This window comes from Oreochromis aureus, linkage group 19 (genome assembly GCF_013358895.1).
Source record: "Oreochromis aureus strain Israel breed Guangdong linkage group 19, ZZ_aureus, whole genome shotgun sequence".
NCBI classification, from domain to species: Eukaryota; Metazoa; Chordata; class Actinopteri; order Cichliformes; family Cichlidae; genus Oreochromis; species Oreochromis aureus.
The window spans coordinates 20,281,045-20,305,804 of NC_052960.1; the positions used below are offsets into that span (position 1 = coordinate 20,281,045).

General features: G+C 41.3%; 2 protein-coding genes across 5 annotated transcripts; one reads left to right on the forward strand and one right to left on the reverse strand.

Moving 5' to 3' along the window:
- Nucleotides 1–110: 110 nt before the first annotated feature.
- LOC116335836 (autophagy-related protein 2 homolog B) lies at nucleotides 111–18,177 on the reverse strand. Of its 3 annotated transcripts, none has more exons than XM_039602960.1 (43): nucleotides 18,044–18,177; nucleotides 17,012–17,418; nucleotides 16,740–16,902; nucleotides 16,445–16,597; nucleotides 16,253–16,355; nucleotides 15,911–16,073; nucleotides 15,653–15,832; nucleotides 15,438–15,534; nucleotides 15,164–15,328; nucleotides 14,899–15,050; nucleotides 14,608–14,719; nucleotides 14,090–14,333; nucleotides 13,843–14,005; nucleotides 13,600–13,692; nucleotides 13,300–13,488; nucleotides 12,824–13,097; nucleotides 12,626–12,734; nucleotides 12,052–12,250; nucleotides 8,940–9,082; nucleotides 8,562–8,719; nucleotides 8,283–8,458; nucleotides 7,500–7,650; nucleotides 7,118–7,320; nucleotides 6,615–6,695; nucleotides 6,376–6,482; nucleotides 6,194–6,286; nucleotides 6,042–6,112; nucleotides 5,885–5,961; nucleotides 5,628–5,798; nucleotides 5,413–5,545; nucleotides 5,140–5,336; nucleotides 4,811–5,037; nucleotides 4,611–4,728; nucleotides 4,330–4,521; nucleotides 4,119–4,220; nucleotides 3,955–4,033; nucleotides 3,665–3,875; nucleotides 3,510–3,579; nucleotides 3,343–3,425; nucleotides 3,107–3,228; nucleotides 1,722–1,876; nucleotides 1,470–1,619; nucleotides 111–1,382 (listed from the first exon to the last, which is right to left on the reverse strand). In XM_039602960.1, exons 2-43 carry the CDS (start codon nucleotides 17,171–17,173, stop codon nucleotides 1,152–1,154), a joined length of 6,222 nt encoding a protein of 2,073 aa, XP_039458894.1. In that variant the 5' UTR covers nucleotides 17,174–17,418; nucleotides 18,044–18,177; the 3' UTR covers nucleotides 111–1,151. The 3 variants fall into 3 exon arrangements, with proteins under 3 accessions (XP_039458894.1, XP_039458895.1, XP_039458897.1); XM_039602961.1 differs by lacking the exon at nucleotides 18,044–18,177 and adding an exon at nucleotides 17,655–17,700; XM_039602963.1 differs by lacking the exon at nucleotides 18,044–18,177 and having other exon boundaries at nucleotides 3,665–3,872; nucleotides 17,012–17,428.
- Nucleotides 18,127–23,824, forward strand: LOC116335835 (gsk3b interacting protein). 2 transcript variants are annotated; one of them, XM_031759613.2, is made up of 3 exons: nucleotides 18,127–18,364; nucleotides 22,354–22,599; nucleotides 22,705–22,863. In XM_031759613.2, the coding sequence occupies exons 2-3, from the start codon at nucleotides 22,357–22,359 to the stop codon at nucleotides 22,861–22,863; spliced, it is 402 nt and encodes a 133-aa protein (XP_031615473.2). In that variant the 5' UTR covers nucleotides 18,127–18,364; nucleotides 22,354–22,356. The 2 variants fall into 2 exon arrangements, with proteins under 2 accessions (XP_031615473.2, XP_039458898.1); XM_039602964.1 differs by lacking the exon at nucleotides 18,127–18,364 and having other exon boundaries at nucleotides 22,357–22,599; nucleotides 22,705–23,824.
- The last annotated feature ends 936 nt before the right edge of the window (nucleotides 23,825–24,760 follow it).

A 24,760-nucleotide genomic window follows, 5' to 3' on the forward strand; every position in this document is an offset into this window, starting at 1 on the left:
GAATAAAATATATAAAGCAAACGTTGAAACATGATGCTAACACAACTCTTAAGGCTTACAAAAATGTCTAGAGTCTAGGTAAATAAACAACAACCAAGCACACTCCAGTGTTAATTTCACCGTTTTTATTTCTCCATCATGCTTTTAATACAAATTCATGAGTCACCTGTACATATATTTACAAGAAATAATACTCTTACCACATAACCAAAAAAAGAAAAAAGAAAAAAAATCAAGACTTTGCAACACAATTGATCACATCAGACATCAATATATAAACATATAGCTTAATAATAATTAAAAAAAACTAAACAAATGAGATTATCAGTACATTAAGACTTCACTTATGGATCTTGAGTAGATTCACTTTGTCAACAGTTCAAAAATGTGAGCATGAGACTGTAAGAATAAAGCAGTTTTTAAATTTAAAGAGCAGCTTCTTTTTTTTTTTTTTAAGAGCAGCAGCTTTTGTGAAAATTATGCAACACTAAAATTGTGAAACCTTAGAACAAGTCTGGATAATCGTCCCATCTCTCACTTGTTATGCTTCAACTCAGTTAAAAGTGCTGATTACAGAGCTTTACAAAGATGCAACACATTCAGTTTCTACATTTGTTCTCTCATATTTCCACGAAATGCTGCTCATTAGGAATATTTACAGTAAATAACAAGGCCCACATACAGTACATCTTATATAAATTAAGGGTCATTACACCTAGAATATTAGTGTTTGCTGACACAAGGTAGGATAAGAGAACGCAACCACACAATCTGTAAACAGCTGTTTGAAATGAAGCAGATGAAAGGACCTATTCCTTCATTCTTAAGCCTTTACATTTTAAATTTGTATGGTCTACCCTACAACATAGCATCATACACAACAACATTATAAGTGCTGCTCAAACTCACCCTTCTTCATCCATTTGATTACACACATACAGTTGGACAATGCTGATGACCATGAAGGCACTGTGAGGCATGTGATAAGCTGACACAAGCTAAAAATCACAGTAGCTCAAATTGCCACAGGATGAACACCATTTTATTTACACCGGCACTCGCTGTCCACCGTTTGCCTTCTTCAAAAGCACATCTATTAAGCTGTAGCTGCTGCACAGTCATCGTTTCAGTTTTCCATAAGGCAATGACACTTACTCGTCGCCCTGCCTCCATTTCTGCGACTCCTCCTGACGTGCATCGGGGTGAATCTGGTTTCTCATCCCACCCAAGACATTTGAAGTCGCCTCAGTGGCCATAATGAGTGGCTTGACTACTGCAGGTGGAAGCTGGCGGAGAACTCCACCGACTGCCCCAGTCATACCTCGCTGCTCGTGCTCCCGGGTGGCTGTGTCGTAGATGGTTAGTGCAGTGTCTGTGATCCCCTGTGGAAACATTTTGCAGTCCTTAAAACGTCTTTTCTTTCACAGAACTGAAGTGAAGGTTTTCCTATTTGATTTTGTTTTTTTTACCTCTTTCACCACAGTGTAGGCTTTGGCTACACCTTCTCTGAGGTCAACAGGCTGATGAGCTAGTCCATAATGGGAGATCCGTTTTACCCTCTTTGTGTCCCTCTCATCAGGCACTGGAGACACCATGTCATACGCCGTCTCAGCAGCTGCCTAAAAACAGAAAAAATATATATATCAGACAACAATTTTTCTACGTGCTTTACAGGAGGAAATGCATGCAAATATTTTATTAGCAGCAGTGGACCAGTTTACCTGAATAGTCCGCACCATCCTGTTTGTGAGCTCCAGGGCAGCCATAGCTGTAGAGGTTCCAAAGGAAGCCGTGCCACGCTGAAATCCACGGACTATCCGGCCATCCTTTCTGTACTGTTCAATCGGGAGCCAGACCAAATCCCTGAGTCCGTGAACTGAAAACAACATTGACAGAGGAGTAAAGCATCTGAAAGTCTCAGCTGGAACTCAGCTCTCATATTGGAAATGACTTTCACAGCAGTTTCTGTTCCACATTTTTTTAAAAAGAGAAAAAAAAGAAAGTGATTAAGGCTGATTCTGCACTGTGCGCAACAAGGAAAGTTTTGTCAAACAATGAAATGTTGACTCAAGGAACTGTTCAGAAATTAGAAAGTTGTTGGGCCAAGCACCAGGCAACTCCTTTACAAGTCAATTAAAATGGGAGAACAATGAAAATCAGACTAGTTAAGAAGTCTGAAAGTAAGAAAACAGTCAGTTCACTGACAAGTTAAACAATGTCTGTACAAATACTGTCATCTATTTGGGAAAAATTGTAATTTTTTAATCGTATTCTTTAATATTAAGACAAAGTACAATAATAAAGTGTAATAAAGATGCACCAAGGTTATAGGTGTCAGTGCTCCAGCCCACAGCTAATCCATTCAGTTCAGTTCTACATTGTGTTAATAATTGCGCAACAGGAGCAATGCTTCGATTGCTAATGGGAGAGTGAGGCAATATGTAGGAAGTTAACATCCGAGCTTCAGCAGTTTGGAGACGTTTCTCTTTAGCTACAGCAGCAGCTTTCGTTTGTGCATTTCCAGCAGTTTGAACCATTATCGATATCCAAGGTGTCAGATCAGAACTACAAAAAGTTGGACTGGTGCATTCTTAAATTTCATTTATTGCTGGCATGTGCAACTCAACTCATACACATCAGTTTATTCTGCTGCAAGTAGCTAACATGAGCACTGCTTAGCTTACATGTTAATGTTTACAGACCTGAGCAGATTATGGTTACACACTGCTCAGCTTATTCATCAGTGTGAGCTTACAAGGCCTGCTCATAACTGTTTATTGTCTAGATAAGAACACTGCAAATCCACACTTGTTCACAGAGCTGTCACTTGTGTTACTTTTCACTGTGCTTGTTTATATCCACTCACAGGAAAGAGAGTGTGTGATGTTGCTGAGGTATAATTGACAGTTGATGTGCACTGTACATTAACAAACATTTGAATAATTGGATTAAATAACTAGTATTTCATGTCTTGATTAACAAGAGAAGCAACGTTTAATCATGGAGCACATCCCAACTGGCCAACAAGAACAAGGTACAGCAACAGCCTTGTTCTTAACAAATACAGTAAACCGTCTGAGATGATCCCTTGAACTGTTACACTTACCCAGTTTTACCAGAGTATGAATAGGTGCCACACCACTCAGCAGTCCTTGAAGCTGGTTTGTCTTTATGTCATTTAACCACTCATTTATTGCATAGGAAAAGAGCTTATCCACACCTAATAATCTGAAATACAGAGAAGTATTACTTTAACATAAAACATACAATATGGATCACTGTGTGCGAATTATGTTTTTGCTAATTTATTGTCTCATGAGATACATTTTGAGATATACTTACCCCTGCCTGTAGCACAACTGCCTCAGTTTGAGCTCTGAACAATTCAGCTGTGTCAGCCCGAAAATGATCCCTGCAAATGTTCCCTGGAACGAGGTATTCATAAAAATCATTCATGAAGCACTCATAACATAACGTGGAGTTAATCAAGTCCTCTCTTAGACAGCTACCTGGTCCATAGACACGTGTTTCCCATGGTAGTCCAGGCGAATGGGAACCTCAGAAGTAAATCGAAACTCCCTGTTAAGATGACAAGGGTTGCTGAACACAAACAAGTAGTTTGGAAAGTTTAACAACTTAGTGGTCAATAAAAATAACCTCTAACCTAAAGAAGATGGGTTGGTCTGTGAAGGGAGAAGCAGAGGCTTCACTGTCATTTGCGTCTTCCCTGCCAGATGTAGAGAAACCGTTTTGGCTCAATCGTCTCTGTGCAGGCACCGAGATGATTGGGGCTGGATCCTGGCTCCCACCGGCGTGCTTGGAGAAGCTGCAAGAGATCTCTGGGGCAGCCACTTTCTTTGTGGTGACACAAACTGCTGAAACACAAAAAACATTAAAGAAGCATGAGATAAAAGTAGGATTCATAATAATTATACAGTTTTGTGTCAATCTTACCTTCTTGAATAGGTGGTGAGAAAAACTCAACTTCAGCAGCAAGACTTGTAAAGAAGTCTCTCAAGAAGAACAGTGCATCCTTCAAATAAAGAAGAAGCTATCACTTAAAAGATAATGCTCATTGTTTGCCAGGGTTAGAGAAATAATGTGTACCTGACTCTTACCTGATCAATATTGAGGCGAAGAGGCATTAGAGTGACCCGTAAACAGCACTCTGGGGGAGCCTGCCCCGACTCAGGACACATGTGCATCGCCTTGACTGTCAACTTCATTGAAAAAAAAAAAAAAAAAAAAAAAAAAAAAAAAAAGTGCACACACAAGGTTACGACAGGACAAAACTTATCACGATTGCTTTGAGTAGGGTGCCTTCCTCACCATGTTAGAATGGGCTTTTCGGGGCATTTCCTTGCTAGAGTACAAGTAGAGGAACTTGTTCATCTGGGAGGTAGCTAGTCTGTCTCGAATCTCCAAGTCCTGCACAGAGAACACCTGCCGGGACACTGGCTGGTCCACTGCTGGACGAGACACCGCTGAGATCTGGGGGTACACCTCATGCTGGAATCTCACCTGAGGAAGCAATAAAAGAAAAGCTGAAGAAATCCCAAACGGCATTTCACAACATAATGAACATTTATTCCTGCACAGCGTAACTTTACCTTGCTGAGTTGAATCTCCATCAGGACATCAGGGTTCCTTCCCTTTCCACCACCAACCCGCCCTGAAGCCTTCGCTTGTCTCACTGGAGTTTGAGATGGAGAGCTATGAGGTGTAGATCTGCAAGACAGAGTAAAGACCAGAGTTAAGTAAATATGTTTTCCGTTTAACAAATTTAAACAGAACCCAGTTTGTGACTCACCCCCGGCTTCTAGCAGGAGAAACTATGGAGGTCACACTCCCGAAGTCTTTTCCACCATAAAGATGCCAGATGACAGAGATCTCCCTAATGAGGTAGCGAACCTCTGGGATGGGAAAGTTGGCTCCACGGCTGGAATCACTTCCATCCAGAGGCTGACTGAAGTGATCGTCTTTGATTTCTACTGGCTCCGAGGATAGCTGCTTCACCACTGGCTCCTGATCTCGATCCTGAACACACATTTTTCTTACAGTCAAGCATAAACAGGTTTTGCAAAAACAGTCGATCACTATGCTATGTAGCCTTAACTTGAAGAAGGAGTACGTCCCAACCTCTCCTCTGGAGCTCGGAGTTTCCAATATACAAAAGTCGTCAGTCTCTTGGGCCAGATTAGGGGCTGGCGTGATGAGAGGAGAAGGAAGCATGGGGTACGGGGGGCTTGAATCTTGGCAATTCCCACTTTCATCTGGGAACAGGAACAGGTCTGAGCGAGGTGGGTCGTGGTCTTGAATCTGCTCCTCAGGTGTCCCTGCAGTGGTGTGAAATTCATAAAGTAAAGACTCATGAGTGAAACACTTTTTTACCTCACTGAGCGAAGTATGTACCATTCTGCTGCGGCCCTGGTGCAGGCTGCCCATCAGTCTCTTCCATAGCTTCACTCATGAGATCCTGTAACATCTGCTGCTCAGTCTCAGCGAGGAGTGAAGTCTGAGATGGTGGTCGGCTAGGAGCCTCCATCTGTGTAAAAATACACTCAGAATAAACTTGTGCAATATGGTAAAGTTTGAAAATTATGCTATAACTGAGTGACACTGCTGACCTTGCTTTTTTGTGTAGTGCTGCTGTGCTTGGTCTCTGGTTCAGCTGGGGGCAGCAAGTCTCCATAGCTGGCTACATACTGTATGAGGTTCATGAGGGCAGCACAGGAGTCCGAACAGGTTCTGATATGGATCACATCACTGGAGCAGCGCAGCTCGAATCTGGGCTCCGACTATCACCCAAGAGACAGCGAAAATAAGTGTGTGTACAAGCCTGTTTGTTTGTTCTATAATAGGAATAGAAATAATTAACACTTACCAATTTTCCATCTACTCCAGGTTTGACTGCTGTTATCCTCAGCTCTAAGGTTCCCATGTCTACCACTTGGACATAATCTGTGCCAAAAAGAAAAAGTCAAAATTGGTCAAAGCTTCATGTAGAGTCACATTCAACACCGTTTCTGAAGTCAACTTACCACGAGCTAGATTTACAGAGACAGCATTACTTTTGTCTGAGAGGAACAGAGCAGCTTCGTCCAAAATGATCCTGGAAACAACATATTTTACTAAATAATGTAACCTCCACACATTTTTGTATTTAAGAAGAAAACCAGTTGCTTTTTCACACCTAAGTGTTGATGAGGAATTGTCTAAAGAGACACTACTGGAGATGCTGAATGTTTCCACAACCAGCAATGATCTGAGTGGCAAGTACAGGGGTCTGCAAAAAACAAAACAAAATCGAGCATCCAGTAAGAATACACTCAGATAATAAAATCAGCCACCATTTAGTGTTTTGTTCTACTTCACCTGTAGTCCAGAGAGCAGCTCCATAGGTGCAAATGTAATGTGGTGACAGACGTAGGAGGAGCGTAACCCAACACGGGTTCATCAGAAACATTCAGAAAGTCAACAATCTGTTGTAGACAAATCATCAGTAAGATTATGAATACCTGATTTTATTGCACATTTCTTCTGTGCTGTGTAAACACATCATATGAAGGTCAAATAAAGCTTATATGACAGCAGCCTAAGGCAGTTTGTTTTACCTGGTCATACCAGCCCAAGCTGGGAGGGACCACTCTGTGCTGGAGTGTAGCACCTCTCACTCCAACAGCAACCAGAAACTCCTGCATGAGGGAAAATAAATTAAAAACAAAACAAAAACACATCACAGCGAGCACATTACTTCTTAAATTACGTGGAATTTTTTAAATTTGCATACAAACATATACACACAGCCACATAAGTGGACTTATTAAATAAGCAACACACAACAAAACCACATTATTTCTCTTCCACAGTAAGGGTTTAAAAATTCAATAACCACCAATAATGAAACATGGCGATTTCTGAATTTTGACTGGGAAGTAGATCCAAAACTCATGAACAATATGAGTGCAGAATAAAGCCTGCCAGGATTTAAAAATAACTCAAACATAAGTACTTTATGTACAGAATGTGAGACTTGAGTCTGTAGTGGACTTGCTGATGTGGTTTGCAACAAAGCTGTGAAATACACACAGTCCTCTAACTGTTTTGAGTATCTGACCTTGATGTTGCGTTCTGCATTCTGTGATGAGATTTTGACAGCGACAGAAACCATGCTGCGAGCTTCTAGACCGATACCCTCCGAAGGCGTTGACAATTTTTCTGAAGATGTTTCTGACTGGTAGATGGTTGGCTCTAGCCAATGGGGATGTGTCCTGCATGGCAATTTGATGTCTGAGACAGAAGTGCCTCCATCTATGAGTCCTAGAGATATTATCAGATTGAATCATCAGTCGCATACAGTCGTGCCATTAATACAGTACAGTCCTAGACCGTTACCTATACTTTTATATAATTTTAGGTCCCATTATCACCACATATCACTCATAACATCATAAGACTAACACAATAGTGATATTACACACAAACAGGAGGCAGCTTACCTTGGTGATACATGCAGATGCTGCTGGTATGAAAGCAGATGTAGTGCTGATCTTTAAAGCCTTCATACTGAGTGACGCTGAACAAAACGGCATTTTTTACCTCCAGCCAGAACTCGCCATGTTTGTTTTTCAGTGTGGTTTTATCCTCCTTCTGTAAAAACAACAAACTCAACTCCACTGTCCACATAACAAGCTATCGGAATTTCATTTTTTGGGTGCACATTTAAAAAAAAGAAAAAAGAGACATATGAAACAATATTGTTTCTAAGATGATTCTCTGTAAATATTTTATTATCATGTACTTTGGAGCAGATACACAATAATCATCAGTCATTTGTATCACCGAGTTTGTCAACTCCACAGTATTGGGCTACAGGAGCGCTGGTGGTGGTAGTAGTCCTTGCTCTGCCTTGTAGCCTTTGTGAGCTCAGTGCAGCAGCGCATGAACCAGTTCTGTATGCATTTACGAGTGGACCTTAAAATCGCAGTGACTGTCAGGAAGAACAAGGGTGACCACTACAAGTGCAACAGAGGGGAGTTTAAGTCTGGTCAAGTCGCTGCAGATATCGAGGACCACCACAGCAGGAACCTGTCCATGCTGTCTTTAGTGAAAGACACGATGGCTGGCTGGTTAGCAGCAACTGAACTTTTAAAGCTGGAGTGCGGGGACTGTCCACTTTTAAATCAGTGATGGATGTTGTTGATAAAATAAAACTCTGATGTCAAATAAATTTGGGCAGCAAGCCAAAGTAAAGCCTGTGTGTGGAAAATACTGAAGGTTACCTTGGCATTAGTATGAAGACACATAAGGCCATGATTGACACTAAGAATGACAGAGAAAAGGCTCTGGGAGTTCTTGCTGTGGGCTTTGGGCTTCTTCTTCTTTCGAGATCTGAAGCCCAGGTCAGCGGCAGGCGAGTAATAATGCATGTTCTCCTCCTCTGACCCACTGGTCTCCTCTGTGAAGACAACAAAACACCCGTTTATGAGCAGATAAGTTGTAGTTTAAACATGACATCATAGGTGACTAAAGAATTAGGTGAAAACTCTGTTCTGTCACACCCTCAGGACCAGTAGAGCGGAACTGGCTAAAGCTGTCCTTGGAGTAAGTGTTGATCAATTGACTGGCAACAGAGAGCCCAACTCCATATGGCATGTTCTCTACAGTCTCCACTGGGGATGGAGCAGTGGGCTCCCACAGCAGAAGGTCATTGTTTATCCTAAAATATTTAGAATATGGATAAGAATTATTAAATGCATAGAGAAGAATATACAGCTGATATGACTGAGATGGTGAACCTCAGGTCCAGTAATAAGCAATGTTAACTGGCTGTTAAAGATGTGTGTTGTAGATAATTAGTTAAATTAAAAATAAATAAATAAATAAATAAATAAATAAGGGGCAATGAAGTTGCTCTAGGTGAATGCCAAGTGACCTACCTGTTGTGTAGTTTTTCATAAAATGCCTTGCTGGGGAGTGTTAGCTGCACATTAGGGAAACACAACTCAAGGATGAACCGGGAGTTATTCATCGTTTTTTCCTGGAACACCGTCATCTCACCGACATCACCAGGAATGACCATCTGGAATTACAAGATTATAATAGTGAATGTAAACACAACTCCGTCACCACCTGTTTTGTCAGCAGGTTAGGTACGCAAAGCAGAGCTATTGTACACCTTTGCATAAAGATGCACCTGCCACACATGTAAATATATTACCAAATATCCTCGCTTCCCAATGCAAATAAATCAACCTGTACATTTTGCTCCAGCTTTGGACCAATGCCACTAACAAAATAGCAACACCTTTCAATTGACAAAGAAAATTGGAAAAGTATTTAAAACAAACAAACAAACAAACAAACAAACAAAAACCAACATGAAGGACTCTGGACATCAAATTTATCTTTCAATAGTATTTTCAGTGTATTAATGCCCACGTCACTTACTGCCTTTGGAGAAGCAACTTTGTGGACTATTAGTAAATGTAATGAAATACGTGCCTGACTGGTGAAGGTGATGAGAGTGACTCAGTGAGACAGAATGGAGAAAAACAGCAAAAGATTTGCATGTAAAAGATAAGGGCAGAAAGTACGCTACTGGAGCTTCAACAGTGAACATTCAAAACTTTAGCAGTGGGGGAAGCAGTGGTGGTGCTGTGATTTCATATTACATGTAAGATGATCACTTGGAGAGAAAGTTAGGCAAGATATACAAGTTTACTGTAGCTGTGTCATAAGAATAGATTTAAAGCAACAAATCTAAAACTCATAATTTAGGACTGCAATAACATGCACAGGAGCAAAACATCACTTTTAGCATCTTTCTTACAACTGACTAATTAAAATTTTCATCTTTTTTCCCCCTTGTCTGAGGCAAGCCAACTCATTGTCAGGCCAATTACTTAACATCAAGTCATCTTAAAAGGAGGATTACTTTCTTCTCTTGCTCTTGACGAAGGCGGTCGCACTTTTTTTTCCTCCTCCTCTCCTCTCCCTTAGCTTCCCTGCTTAGCCTCTTGTGTCCTTGTCTAGTCTCGTGTTTTTTGTATTACTTTTCCCTGGAACACTCTCTCACAGTCTGTTCTCTAAAACCTAAAAGAGGAATTATGGATTTGATCAACTGGTCCCTGAATGCAATTGACACCCCTTCTCAACAAGAAGTCTGGGCTTGGGTGAGCCTGACTGCTGAAGATATCTACCTATTCGGAACCATGATAACAGGGTTCTTGCTGATCAGAGCTGGCTTGGCCCTGACTTATCGAAGAATTAAGAAAGCGGAATCGGCTGTTCAAGCCCCCACAAGGCTGCCCGCTGGGATTGAAACGATGGGACGAGGCGTGAGTTTCTCAAAATGGGCTCATTGAGTGCAGCACGGATAAGATCTTGGAGAACCGCACGGCTGCCGTGAATACTCAGAACAAGACCTCTGAGTGCAAACTGATTACATCTGGAGGGGCTCGCTCGGAATAACACCTCTGAGCGCAAATTGGATCACATCTTGGGAAGCGCACTGCGGTCGTGAGTTCTCAGAACCTGCTCTTTGACCACAAGAATGACAACATCACGGAACGTAAGTTTGATAACATCATGGAGAAGCTCACGGCTCTCCAACGGGAGATTGAGAGACCAGTGCTGGACTGTTAGAACAGCTTTGAAATTCATATGAGTTGTTCGCACTAAAGTAAAAACCATCATCACTTCATGCCGATACCCCTTTGGCTCCAGCTGCGGTCTCAAGGCTGGAGCTGAACAACAACACCCTGATAACAACTGTGTTGAGACTGTTCTTCCCATTCTATGCAAGGCCACCTGGGTTGGCTGGAAGACTGTTTACTTAGCCTGGCAGGGCAAAGGACACTGTCTCAGCTGAACTCTGGACATATACACACACACACACACACACACACACACACGCACGCACACAGACATATATACACATGCAGATATACACTCATCCCCCCTTCAAACGCCTTCGACGCTTATTCCCTTCCGATGCTGACGGTGGATCATGGAGACCAGCGCATAGGCTGCAGGCCCGGATGTACTGTCTACATTGGCTGTCTCTCACCCTTTACCCACCCCTGTTGCTTGTCATGTGTTTCTTTGGTGTATTAAGAGTCTTTTTCATGTGCTATGTGCAGAGGTGGGTTTTTTTCTGTTCTCAAACTGATCTCCCTGTTAGAGCTCAGTCTGGGGGAGTTATTTTTTTTCTCCTTATCTTTCCTCATGTTGTGCTTTTCCATGTTATACCCCTCTGACCTGTCTTCCCCATGTGATGTTTGTAATGTATGTATGGTCGGATGGGTAAGACGGCGCTGGCACGGCTGGCAGCCTTAACCCAATTTCCCTCGGGATGAATAAAGTACAATCAATCAATCAAGTACTTATAGTGATAGTTCAAATTAAACATATTAGTGAATTATTCCAAAACAACCTTGCACTTGTTGAATGTTATTCCCTGTTGCTCAAGTCTGGCAATTCTTTCAAGGAAACATCAAAAAGCAGCACAAAAATTTGGCATTAGGTTCTGACTTAAACCACAGTCAGACCTGAGCAGCGATGGTGACACATTAATCTCAAATGCCTGGATGCGTCACACAAGTGTATATATATCTGTGGCTAATGACTGTGGAAAGTCTGATGCGATGTTCCACAATCTATGAATACATAATAGGTTTTCCTATTATGGTTACAGCTCGTCTGATATAATTGAGAGTCTTTCCGGCATATACGTGTGTCACAAGCTTTCAGTTTCCACATTACATTAAACTAAATCAGATTAGGAATGTCCTGCAGATAACATGTGTGTCAAACAAATATCTGGAGATATAAATTTTAAAGACAGATGTGAGCTGAGAAAAGTTCAGCTTTCTGCAGAAGCGTCAGAAAGCAGCTGTTTAGTGTGAGGTTGTCTGGTAATTATTCACTGTAGTTTTCAGGTGCAGGGGCTACAATGCAGATTTGAGATGCTACAGTATGAACGGTTAGAATCACAGAGACAGTCGTGTCAAGAATAGGTTAACTGAACATTGTTGACCCATAACCTACCTCTTCATTCTCATACATAACCCTACGTGAAGAAAAGGGTGATGGCTCTGGCTTCCCAAAGTCACATACATCCTTCAGTGAATGAGCAGCCCCTTCCTCCTCCTCTTCTTCAAGAGAATGGTCCTCAGCCCCCTCATCTTCAGCCGTCACACGCTCAAGGATGGAGTGGACTGCTGTTGGGTTCATCTTCAGCACAACCCTGCCCAGAAAAATGTAATATTACTGACACTGCTAAACAAAGAGATATGTATGTGGCTGTAGCTCAGGTGGCAGAGCAGGTCAGCCACTAACCAGAAGGTCGGTGGTTCGATCCCAGGCTGCTCCAGTCTGCATGCCAAATATCCTTGGGCAAGATACTAACCCCACATTGCTCTCCAATGCGTCCATCGGAGTGTGAATGTGTATGAATGTTAGATAGTTACTTAGCACTTAACCTTAGAAGTGCTTGTGTGAATGGGTGTGATTGGGTGAATGAATTAGTTGTGTAAAGCGCTTTGAGTGCTCGGACAGAGTAGAAAAGCGCTGTATAAGAACCAGTCCATTTACCGTATATTGGTTGGTTATGTGATCTTACCTTGGCCAATCAAATTTTACACTTTCAGATGTGGTCATGTCTCCATCCATCGTGTGTGACACTCTGAGGAACCGGGCAGCTGTTTGATCGTCCTCTTCCTGGAACCTCCCTGTGCAAACGGGTAAAAGTAAAAACAATTAAACTCCAAGTCAACAGACAATTAAATCTTCAGAGGACCGGTTTGAAATCTTGACACACCAGTGAGTTCCTTAAAAGTGAGCTCCATTTTGGTTTGGTCAGGTGAATTGCCACCCATGAATTCGGTTTTCAATTCCAGCTCTTCCAACTCCAAGTGCAGTGTTTCTTTCTGTAGGGACTTCTTGAACCAAGGGCCCCTCTCTTGATCTGAACGCAGATCAGGGATGGGGAAGTGCACAGCAATGCCCAGCACTGGTGCATTAATTGTCAGCGACACATGACAGTTGGCAGGAGTATGGCTGTCATCAAGGAAAACCTCTGTAAAAGCCTTGTGCTGTGAAATTTATGAAGAAAGACAAAGATGTAGATTAGATGACTTTCATATATGCCAAGTACAAAGAAATGTGAATTTTCTATGTACTGACTTACTGTTTGTTTGTTTTTTGTAGGAGAAAAGCAGTTTGTGCCTACACTAAAACCTCAAGGTCAGAACATATACACAAAAAGCAAAGGCTTACATGATGGGCCACACTTACCAAGCTGACATGTTTATTGTAAGATGTATACATGTGGGAGGCCATCGCCTCTGTGGTTGCTAGTTTCTGAGGCTGCAGTAGTGAGTTTAGGCGGTCTACGATACTGATGTCCAGCTCAGAGTGCACAGGACCCAGCTCCACCTGGATCTCAGCTTTCCTGGGAATGGTGCTGAGACGCACCTGGCCGCCCTGCACAGCGAGGCAAAGGGTTAAAAGTAGAGGCCAGACACTCATCGTGGAGGAACGGCATTTGAGTGTTAAAGTGTTGTGGTTTCATATTGGACTAACGGATGCAGTTACCTGAGGACCCCTGCGCTCAGCCTGTTTGTAAAGCAGGTGAAGGCAGGTGGTAAGCGGCGCATCAGCACTGGCTTTGGTGTCAAATGTCAGCAGCTGAGGTGTGAGAGAAAAACTAAAGTGAAACAATAATGTCAAGCCAGCTGCACCTTTCAAGTGTTCTGTATAAATACATATACGCAGTGTTCAAACATCCAAAGCGTTGTGCAGTGAGAGATGTACGAAGCTCAGGCTTGTAGGTCTCACCTCAGTATATTGAATTCCTTTTTGCGAGCCACCAATAACAGCCTCAGAGGTGAACAGACACTCTAGAAACTCCATCTGGTTCAGGGTAATGTCAGTGCTAAAAGTCCTTAAGTTGGATCCCTGCCAGTGATCATAGTTTAACTTCAGACCCTGGCCTACAAACCTGCAAACATAAGCCCAGGTGATCTGATTCATTCACATACTCATTCCTTCAGAATACAGGAATTAGTTAAAATTAGAAGTGCACCTGAGGTGGTCATGAGGACAAGCCTGATTAAACACCGTCCGAGACTGAAGGAAAGCGGCTGGCTCAAGCTGTCCTGGGCCCACCATGCTGAAGAAGTGTGCAGCCATGGGGCCAAGAGGACTAGGAGCAGCATGTGGTGGCGGCAGCGGGTCAATGTGGAGGACTGAGACAGCCAAACTGCCCAGTGTCAACCTCAGCACCAACTCTGGCCTTGATTCATCACTGTGGGTTTTGGACGAATGGGCTGAAACACAAACAGCGAATAATGTCCAGCTACAACACAAAGGGGGAACTGATCTTGGAAACAACATAAGTCTTTTGATTGAACATAACCTGTTCAATCAAAAACCCAAAACTGTTTTAAAAAATTCAAGTGATATGTACAAAACAATCCCTATGAGTTAAAAACTCAGTTTTAGACAACTGCTGAAACGGTTTGTTTCACACACTGGATAAACTGAGGGTGTATGAGTGCATAATATATGTTTATGTATCTATTAATTTACTGTAGTGCTTACAAGTTTGCCTCAACAGTTTCTGAGGCAGGTGCGAATCCCGTGACTGGAGGGGAGTTTCACAAGTCTGCTTCTCTCTTTGTCGTGGTACGTCCATATATTCGTCCCACAGAGCCTACAAAACGCAGATGAAAATGAAACACTATTATTCAAAAAATTTATTTGTATAACTCATTTTTCCTGTATGAAGATCACTAACTACTGAGTTTCAAGACCATTGAGACTCCTTAATCTCACCTGATTTAAACCATATTGAACGTTTCTGTAAGCATGATCACACAAATGAAGGCTTACTGTTGCATTTCCAGAGGGAGATTCTCCTGGTGAGGCAGAGTAGTTACTGGTGAGTGACAAGTCCAAATCAACAGTGGGTGGTTCACCCAGAGGAGGCAGGGATGACAAGCTATGAGACATGTCCATGTCAGCCATGGAGAAAAACACGTCGTCTACATTAGCAAAACAAAAAAGATAAAAAACAGAAAAATTTTCATCAGAAGAGCTAATCAATCACCAAAATCAAAGAAAATGTAGACATTACAGGATGGTGTTTTAACTCAACCTCGACTCGACACGGTTCTGGTTGTTTGGCTTTCAAAGAGGTCAGGATCTGCTCCTGGGACGGCACCATCCTTCTTTAGGCACCGGTTCAGTTCCATATGGAGGCGATACTCATCCTCCTGCTGTATTGGGCGATTTTTCCTATCCTTGGTCCATTCCTGTGCACCTTAAATGAAGAGTTAGAAATACACTTACATTCACAATTTCTAAATAACCCTGTAAGAACCCATCTGGTCCCAAAGTTCTCCATCATCTCAAAAGAGAGTGGTTCTCACCTCCACCAGAGAAAGCTCCAAATAAGTCCAAAAGAAGGTGAACTTGCCGTGGGGACAGCAGAATAACCAGTGTATCAATCTGTCCAACAACATCCAGCTGAAAAGAAAAGTAGGCAAAATTTTGTGAATATTACCTTAAAAGTCTCATACTGGATAAACTATGTGGGAAAATGTTTTCCTCATAAATCTTTGTGATTCAAAAATAGATAATTTACCTTTGCACCAGGCATCGCTAGGTTATTTTTGAGAGTGAGGGACAACTCAATTTTGCCACAGAGGCTGCCAACCTGCACAGGTTCGAAAGGCGCTGAAGAGGATACAGGCTCTGTGAACTGGGGATGCGGCTCGCATATTATTTTTGGATTCCAGCTAGGTGAGAGTTTTGGCTCAGTTTCCTGGAAAATAGAAAGACTTGATTAAAAAGGCCACATGCATATATACAACTCTTAAAATGTGAAATTTGCTACACTAACCGATGGAGTAGGTGACGATTTACAAGCAGCGCGAGACGCATCAGAGAACTCGTCCCAGAATACAGTGATTCCCTCCATCTGCACGTTTTTATGTGCAAACGTGGTTGGCTGATGCACATTGACACTTGAACTCTCCTCACCTGTTTCATCGCAGTACACAATCCTGAAGAGAGACGGTATTTGTCAGGGGGAGATCAAGTATTAAAATACAAACTTCTCACTAAACATCTGCACCAGTACCTCCCCATGCTTAATGTGTTCAAAAATTTGACCATATATATCAATTTGAAGTAGATTATCTTAATGTGGAAGCTGAGGCGCCACTGACTGTCAAAAACTTACTTGTTGACTCGAATCTCAATAGCGATTCCAGTTTTAGAATTTTCTGGAATGTGTTCAACTCTAAAAACACTGTCCAAAAATGTCACTTTGACTCTTCTCAAAACTGCGAGAGAAGAAATTTAAAAGTCATTACTTTACACAGTATTTTTGAGGTAAACCTGCTGAATGCCAAAAAACACAGAAGCAATTTACCTGTTTCTATCGTCTCTGCAAACTTCTCCAGTCCTTCAAACGGCTGGAAGCTCTCTCCCATATCATCGGTTAGTTTCTGGCTCAGGCATTCTTTAGCAAGCTGCATGCTGCTCGTCATGAAACTGGACCAGTACATGGGTTCAACGCCAGATGCTGGAAGTAGAACCAGCAGTGATCATCTTATTTGTCTACTCATATGTATAAAATAAAACTGTTTACTTTTACTAATTTTAAGCTTTTGCTCAGGTGTTGTAGAGGGACAAATATATATATATATACATATATATATCCTTACCCACTCTTGGTCTTGGTCTGAGAACCATCTCCAAACCCTTGATTTCTAGGGCACAGTTCTCCTGCAGCAGTGCTGCCCAAGGGACTGTCAGAGAAATAGTCTGGATGAACCCTGTGATTACCTCAAAAGGAGCATCTGCAGTCTCCAGTAGCTCATTGAGTGACTGAGGAACAAAATAAAACAAAAAGAAAAAACATTAGAGGACCTCTTGGTTTATTTAACTGATAATTTAATCTGGTGTATTTTCAGCTACACACATGCACTACACATACCCACGTATCCAGTGGAACCTGTGCAAGAGACCCAGTGCCTTGATAAAGGTCTAGACTGAGTTGATCCAGACTAAGCTTCTCCTGCAGAAAGTTGCCCAGGTACCGATGCAGGAGGTACCTGCAGGCCCGCTTTTTAATGGACTCAGAAAAAGGCCAAGGCATCTTAACTTCAGCAGGTGAACAACACACAGGTAGTGGAAGGCGTCCTGATGCTCTGCACGTGCAATTCTACAGCTGCTTCAACGGCTACAAATTAGTCAGTGACGTTACAGCTGTGTCATCCCGTTGACCCGTCGAGAAAGCGTGACCTCAAACATCCTTCATCACCCCCAATCTGGTACACTTGGGAGGATGTGATGACACTCGGGGATGTGTGTGGGGATTGGTCCGACTCCAGTTTGCTACGCCTGCAGGAAAAACATGCAAATGGTGCCCCCCCCTCTGTAATTTGACACTTGACACAACAAGTGACTTAACATAAAATACTCGAAAACAGCAAGCTAAATTAATGCTTTAGTTTAAGGTAGTTTTAAATTGCTTGCTAGAAGATTCAGCGTGGTAATGTAGTGCAATCTAGACTGTCGATTTTTTTGTTTAAGCGTACGCTGACCCCGTTTAAAGCCGGTGCAGGCCTTGGAAATACCTGTCAGCATGTCACAAACTTGATGGCACACATTTACCCTTGGCTATGTTAACCTACACAAAGCTGTCACGCAACGCCAGGAACTGCGCTTTTATTGTCGGCAAGACAAAGGCAAGTCATTGAGCTAACTAGCCGGCTAGCAAATGTGACGTTAGCTAGCTTACCACCTCTGTGGGAAGAGTGAGGCAGCATTAGCATTGCCGGCTAACGTCAAGCTTGGCATTTAGCATGGGTGCTAACCTAAAACCCAACACTAACTGAAGATATCTACCCTCACACGTCAGATGCAAACTGACCAAAGCGCTGCTTAAATACACACTGATTCTATAAGCAGTCACGCGTGGGTTAATAAAAACAAATTGAGGATATTAGTAGAGCTGTTAAGTTACCTTCTGACTGAGTTGTTTACAAACACTTTCATGACTCCGTACCAACTACACGCTCCGGGGTGGGATTAGCCAGTGATGTCATAACATGGCGGAGCTGTGTAGTCCACGGGGCACTTAGTGGGCCAAGGTTTAATTTACTTTAACATAAATATAATACGCTGAAAAAAGAAAGATAGCGTCGGTCAATGTGCTTTTATCCGGTCGTGAATAAATTAGACTAACAAAAGATAGCAGCTTAACGTGAGGTGGCGCTGATTGGACTATCCTGCCCACGGAGAGCTGGAAGCTTCCACAAGCCGGAAGAACACCGCTTGCGAGGAGGTGAGAAAAATAAACGCACTTTAGTTAGAAATGATTTTTTTTCGTGATCTGAGTAAACCCATCAGTTATGGTCTAAGCTAGAACTCGCTGTATAATTTTAAAGAAAGTGGCAGAAGTATGGTATGGCAGGCAGTGGTTCAGTTACGAGTTTCCCCCAAAATGTAGCAAATGTTAGCTGTTTAAATTAGCCACAGCTGATCGGACTTTATTTATAATAGCTGCTTTAAATTCGCACACTTATTAATTACCACTGACTATGATGCTTGTTTGTGGACAGAGCACAGCTAGCAATAAGGTATGGTTACTCACAGTCCTCGAGATGTCGCTGTTACATTGCTTTTATTACTACAATCAAATACCACACACTGTGGTGCAACAGTAATTATCATATAATGGAAAGTAGAACGCTTTATAATGGCTATATAACAGGACAAGATGCTGATGGTGCACGTTTTGTTTTATTTTTTGCTTTTATGTTGGTGCTTTCACTTTAAACAGTGACTTCCTTTTAATGTACAATGCTGTGCAAAAGAATAGAATAGATCTTTATTGTCACTGTTACAATAACAATGCAACACAGTTTGGCATGTCTCCGTTGGCAACATGTAGATTTTCATTCAGATTCTTTTCATTCAGAGTTTTCTGTGTTTCTCTAAAGTTTTCTTGAGCAACAGTTTTCCAGGGTTTCTGAAAGTGTTTGTGGTGGATGCATACTGTCATTCCTTGCTGCTGGCCTTTGTTCCGACCAATACAGTTTCTGAAGTAAGCAGTTTTCGAGTTTGTCTCATGACCAGCAGTTTATGAGTGTGGGACAGAAGGCAGGATTCCACTGAAATTTCCTTCCTTGTATTTGATCATTTCTATTTTATGCTATTTTTATATTTATCATATTACAGTAGTGTGCAAAAGTCGTGAGTCACCCTCATTTTCTCATATTTTGATTCCAAGGAGACAGACCTTCCTTTTTTAAAGTGGTCTTGAACAAAAAATCTTCAGTCTGCAGGCAGATTTTTCTTTTGGCTGTTCTTTCTTTCTTTCTTTCTTAAACCATTTCACACTGACTCTTGAATCATTCAACCATAAAAATGCACATAACTCAAGGTATGAACTAACTAAAGAGCAGACATAACAGACTGCATGTAACAAATGACTTGGCAAAGAACCAATTTTAAATTGTATCTTGAGGCTCTTTGCTGCTAGCAGTCTGTCAGGAAAACACGTAGTCATCAGAAATTGTCTCAGTGGAAGTGTGGCTGTCAAGAGGCCATTCTTAAGGAAGGGAAACAGGGAAAACTGCTGAGGTATGATAGATTAAATCAGAGAAGGACAGCAGTGAGTATCTACAGCCATCTGTGAAACACTGTGGAGGCTCTGTCATGGTTTGGGGGGGTGCATTTCAGCCAGTGGTGTTGTGGATCTTGTCAAAATAGATGAAATTATGAACACAGAAAAGTACTTACAGATTTTGGTCTACTAGCTTGGTAACAGATTCATTTTTTTAGTATGACAGTGATCCCAAACACACTGCCAATGCAGCAAAAGCATACCTGAATGGAAAAACATATGATTACAAGACTATCAGTGAAGGATTTTTTCACCTTATATACTGCATTTCCGTGTATCTTTGCACATGTTTCAATTAATCACACCACCTTCCCATTTTTCTGGAGAACTGTAAAAAAATGAGGGGTGACTGTAGACATCTGCACAGTGCACTATTTTTTTTATAAGCCAGTAGGACTATACACTTTAATTTGTTTGTACACAATTAGAATTTATTCCTATAATTTTTGATCACTAGCATTTTTACTACCATCAGTGGTTTGGTGGATGAACCTTATAATCTAAGGTTTATAAGATATTTTGCCAAAAACCTAGTCGTAAAACATTTTGGTTAGTAGAAAACTAAAAAACTGTACTCTTCCTGGTTCAAGAATGGTATTTAATGTGCATTATTTTACTTTCTCATCCCATAAAAATCATTCTCTGTGTTTTTAACATCGAAGGTATGGATTAGGTCAAGGCTGCTTTCCATACAGGCATCAAGCCAACCGTGTGAATGACGAAAAACCAGATAGGAACCACGAGACAGCAAGATACGCAGGAAAAAAAAGCTCCTAATGTTATGCAGCTTGACGTAAACGTGGTGTGACAAAACCGAACTTGCGCAACAAATACCTGTTGCCACGGAGCAAATGGAACAGGTGATACGTTGAGTAGTTTTTACTGATTCGTATAGTATGGTTTCAGCTTTCAGTCAAATTTGAAAATTAAAAATAAGCCTGTAAAAGTTTGTAAATCTGTCCAGTTCAGCACTGGGAAACACTGACACCACCATCAATCAAAATTTGCTGTTTTGTGTTGCCGGGAGCAACACAACCGTTCTTGTGTTGAGGGAGTGTTTTAAAGTTCCCTCAGCTGACAATAGACTGAGAAATCCCCTTCAGATATGTGTCAGGTGCAATGTTTTCCTTCTCAGTGGAGCTGTATTTAGCTCTGGAAGTGAAGCGAACATTTAAAATTGTCCAGTGGTTGCTCCAAACAATACAGGTTTAACCTTTAGTCACACAGTCAGCTCCTACAGGAGGCTAAGTATTCAAAATAGTCTACTTTGCATTTTTTTTAAACAAACACATCAGATGCTCATGTTTCACTTCTGCTTTAGACATGGTGAGATACATCGTCACAGGAAGATCAGATGTGACACACACAGATGTGTTTTTGTCTGTTAGCCCTGGTGACCTGTCCGGGGTGTAACCTGTCTCTCACCCTATGCAGGGACATGCTCCAGTCCCATTGTGACCCTGAGTTGGATAAGTAGAAGAAAATGGGTGGATGGATGGCTTTCTGTTTCCTAAAAAAGTCTTAGTCTAAAACCAACCAAACTGAATTTTAAGACTAGGCATCTCTTAACCTTTTAACATCCACCAGCTCATGATCAGGCTTGGGTTTGGTTTAGTTATATCCTGTATAAAAAGGTTGTTTTTCTTTAGAACTTAATTTTTATTAACACCTAAACAGCTTGTACAGATTACACCAATGACAGACTGTTTTTAATAATCACATAAAAACACAAAAACTGGGGGCCAAAGCACAGAGACGGATACGTGAAATACAGGTTGCATGCTAACAGCTAAACACAGATTTGACACATACTGGCTTCATTGTTTAAATATCATAGAAATATGATAAATAAATCTTTCTAGGGTCTTAAGGTTATTTTTTTTTATCAGATAGATTCCCCACACCTCACCAGACTACACATGGTATGTTGGCAGATCCAGTTTTAACTGTCTAATCAAGATCTGTTTAATTGCTGCTGTCAAAAATAATCATAACAGACGTTTACTAGCTAACCCTTCAAAAACTGCTGGAATTCACCTGAGCAATGCAAACTTTGTCCCTTTTACAACATTTTTGGTGAACTATGTATCTAATTTTGGACGTGACCAGTGAGTCCCAGTTTGTGTACCTCATTTCCTCAGAAGATATTTCAGATACCGGCGTTTTGACTTCTCTCCATGAGTTTGAGTTTATGCTTCACTGCATATTTCTTCCCATTTATATGACTGGAATTTTTGTTTGTAAATTAGCATCCCGTTTCCTTTTTTAAAGCCTTTTTTTTGTTCATTATGATTGTTTAGTTTTTTTCTTTTTTTAAATTAAACTAATCTGGTATTTTGAAATGCAAAAGAGGTCTTCACGGGTCAAAATCTTGAATTATTATCTTATTTGTCCGATTAGCACTTTGGTTAGCAGTTTAGGTTAGTAAAGGCCCTTAAGATATTCAATTCACAATGATATAAAATGATTAATTCTAGGATTCTGATTTTTATTTAATGTCTTTTTTTATTTCTTTTTGTTAGCATAGTCTGAAACTAATTAATATTCTCAAAAATCTTGAATGTAACTTCTAAAAACCACCATTTTTCAATTTTTATGTCCATCAGACTTGAATCAACAAATGCTGTTGTTTTAATGTGTTATAGGGGATGGAGGTAGACTGCCAGGCTGAGGAGTCCATGGTCTCTGCTTTTGATGAAGAGTCTGTCGAGCTCGGTGACGTCAAGGACATGAGACTGGAGGCGGAAGCAGTGGTCAACGACGTCCTCTTTGCTGTGTCTGAAATGCACGTGTCACAAAGTCTCAACAGCGCGTCCGACATGGCCTACATAAATGTGGAAACAAGAGAGGGAAACCGTTACTGTCTGGAGCTCACCGAGGCTGGGCTGAGGGTGAGACGATGCAGTGACAGTGACACGTTACCCACCTGCGTTCACTTTTAAGACTCCAAACCGTGCAGAGGTTTTACAGTAAATCACTGATTTCTTCCCAAACAGGTGGTGGGCTACGCATTCGATCAAGTGGACGAGAATTTGATGACTCAGTATCACGAGACTGTTTACTCGCTCCTAGACACCCTCAGTCCGGGTTACAGAGAAGCCTTTGGGAATGCTTTGCTCCAGCGGCTGGAGAGGCTGAAGCAAAACGGACAATGAAAAGGCCCAAGATGCTGCATACGTTGTACACGTGACACGGGGGTTGATGATGACGGCAATGTTTGAGTATGAGCCAACACTAAGTTTGTTCATATACTTTATCCGGTTATGTGATATCCAACTGCTTAGCTGCCATACAATAAGGGATACCCAACCCTATCGACTTTGCTTTTGTCCTAAGTTTCATACCATTGAATTACTTCATGTTATTTCCTTAGGTTTAGTGACTGGTATGGGCTGGCTGTATAGGGCTCTGTGGCGATAGTGTTGTTGACTTTACTGTGGAAAGACTGTGCAGCTTTTGTGTGTTTTCAAAAAATTTGTAACGCCACACATTGTTTAAGAATTCTGCAAAGTTTGTGGTCCTTTGAAATGTCCAGAGAGAGAAGCAGCGAGCTACGTTAATACTGGTCCTGTTTACCCCCCGTGCCCTGCTTGCACTAAACCTGTGACCTGATGCTCAGATATGCTCAACTAGCTTTTATTCAGCTGTGAAAGTGCTGAAACTGTTTTTTTTTTTCCAAGCATATACTGCCTTAATCTCATTTTCCATACATATATATATATATCTAACTAGGTCAGGGACAGCACTTATTTTAACAGCTCTAACTACATTGTAATTTGAGTATCTACTAACTCATCAAGTTGTGTTTTATTATTCTGCTTTGGGTTCTTTTCTTGCATACTGCACAATTCATTGCATTTCAGACTTAGCTGTAAAAGTGAAAGGCTTGAAGATATTTCGATGTTCTCTTCAAACTTTTGGGTCTTTTTATCAAACTGCACAGCCTGTGTTAATGCTCAGCGAGGATTTCAAGAGCTGCTTTAAAACGCTGGTTTTCTCTGCATGTGACCTGGTTATACTTCATCAGTATTATCAAATCTACAGAAACTGTGCATTCATACTGTCATTCCTTGCTTCTGACCTTTGTTCAGACCAATAAAATTTCTGAAGTATGCAGTTTTTGAGTTTGTCTCATGACCAGCAGTTTACAGATTTTCTTTTCTATTTTTACATTTATTTTACCATAGAACTGTGCAAAACTCTTGAGTCACCCCTTTCTTCTTTATACTGTGCTTCCAAGGAGACAGGCTGTCTTCCTTTTTTTAAAGTGGTCTGTGCAATAGTTCTCAAGGCTCCAGGCAAGTTTTTCTTTACATTGGCTGCTTTTTCCCTCATTTTTAATCTGGTCTGTTTAACTGACCATTTTCAGAGGGATTTTTTAAAAATTATTTATTCTTTTACCCATGAGTCATTTAACCATAAAAAGGCAACTAACTACCCCAACAGACACTGGCAAAGAACCAAATTTAAATTGTATCTTTAGGGACTTTGTTACTTATGTTAGTGTTACTAATTTGCTTTGCCAGACATGAGTAAGGGTTTTTGCACCAACAAGGTAATTCCCAAGGAGCTAGTGGGAAACTTTGCACATCTCTGCATTGTCATGGTTTTCAGTTTTAAAGCCAGCATAAAAACCTTTATCCGGGCAGTCATTTGTTTCTAGATCCAATTAAAAAAATCCAACCACTCAAAAACATGGTTTGATTTGCTGTTTCAAAAACAGAACAGTAAAACAAGACAAAGCAACCCAGGGGTGTAGAGCCTTAAGCATGTACACATAGCATACAAGGACAGACAAGAAGCCCTACCCCCATAGACATTGATTATCTTGTTAATAGTGTTACAACTTCACTGTGTACGACTGTGGATACTGTAGCTCCTCTGAAAAAGGCCCAAATCAGAAGTATTTGACTCCCTGGTAAAGTTCAGAAACACGCACCTTAAAGCAAATAACTTAAGGTGGCGAGGAAAGGGCATCTCACTAATAAGCAGATTATCATTTAGCCTGGAGAAACTGTTTGCTGCTTTACATTTAAAAAAACCTAGAAGCTA

What these genes read in the sequence shown, in the direction of transcription:
- LOC116335836 (XM_039602960.1), bottom strand. Translation starts at nt 17,173, where the DNA reads ATGCCTTGGCCTTTTTCTGAGTCCATTAAAAAGCGGGCCTGCAGGTAC. An exon ending in CTGAGCGCAGGGGTCCTCAG is followed by an intron (nt 13,489 to 13,599) that starts GTAACTGCATCC and finishes CTCGCTGTGCAG; the next exon opens with GGCGGCCAGGTGCGTCTCAG. An exon ending in TATGAAAAACTACACAACAG is followed by an intron (nt 8,720 to 8,939) that starts GTAGGTCACTTG and finishes TAAATATTTTAG; the next exon opens with GATAAACAATGACCTTCTGC.
- LOC116335835 (XM_031759613.2), top strand. Translation starts at nt 22,357, where the DNA reads ATGGAGGTAGACTGCCAGGCTGAGGAGTCCATGGTCTCTGCTTTTGAT. An exon ending in TCACCGAGGCTGGGCTGAGG is followed by an intron (nt 22,600 to 22,704) that starts GTGAGACGATGC and finishes CTTCCCAAACAG; the next exon opens with GTGGTGGGCTACGCATTCGA.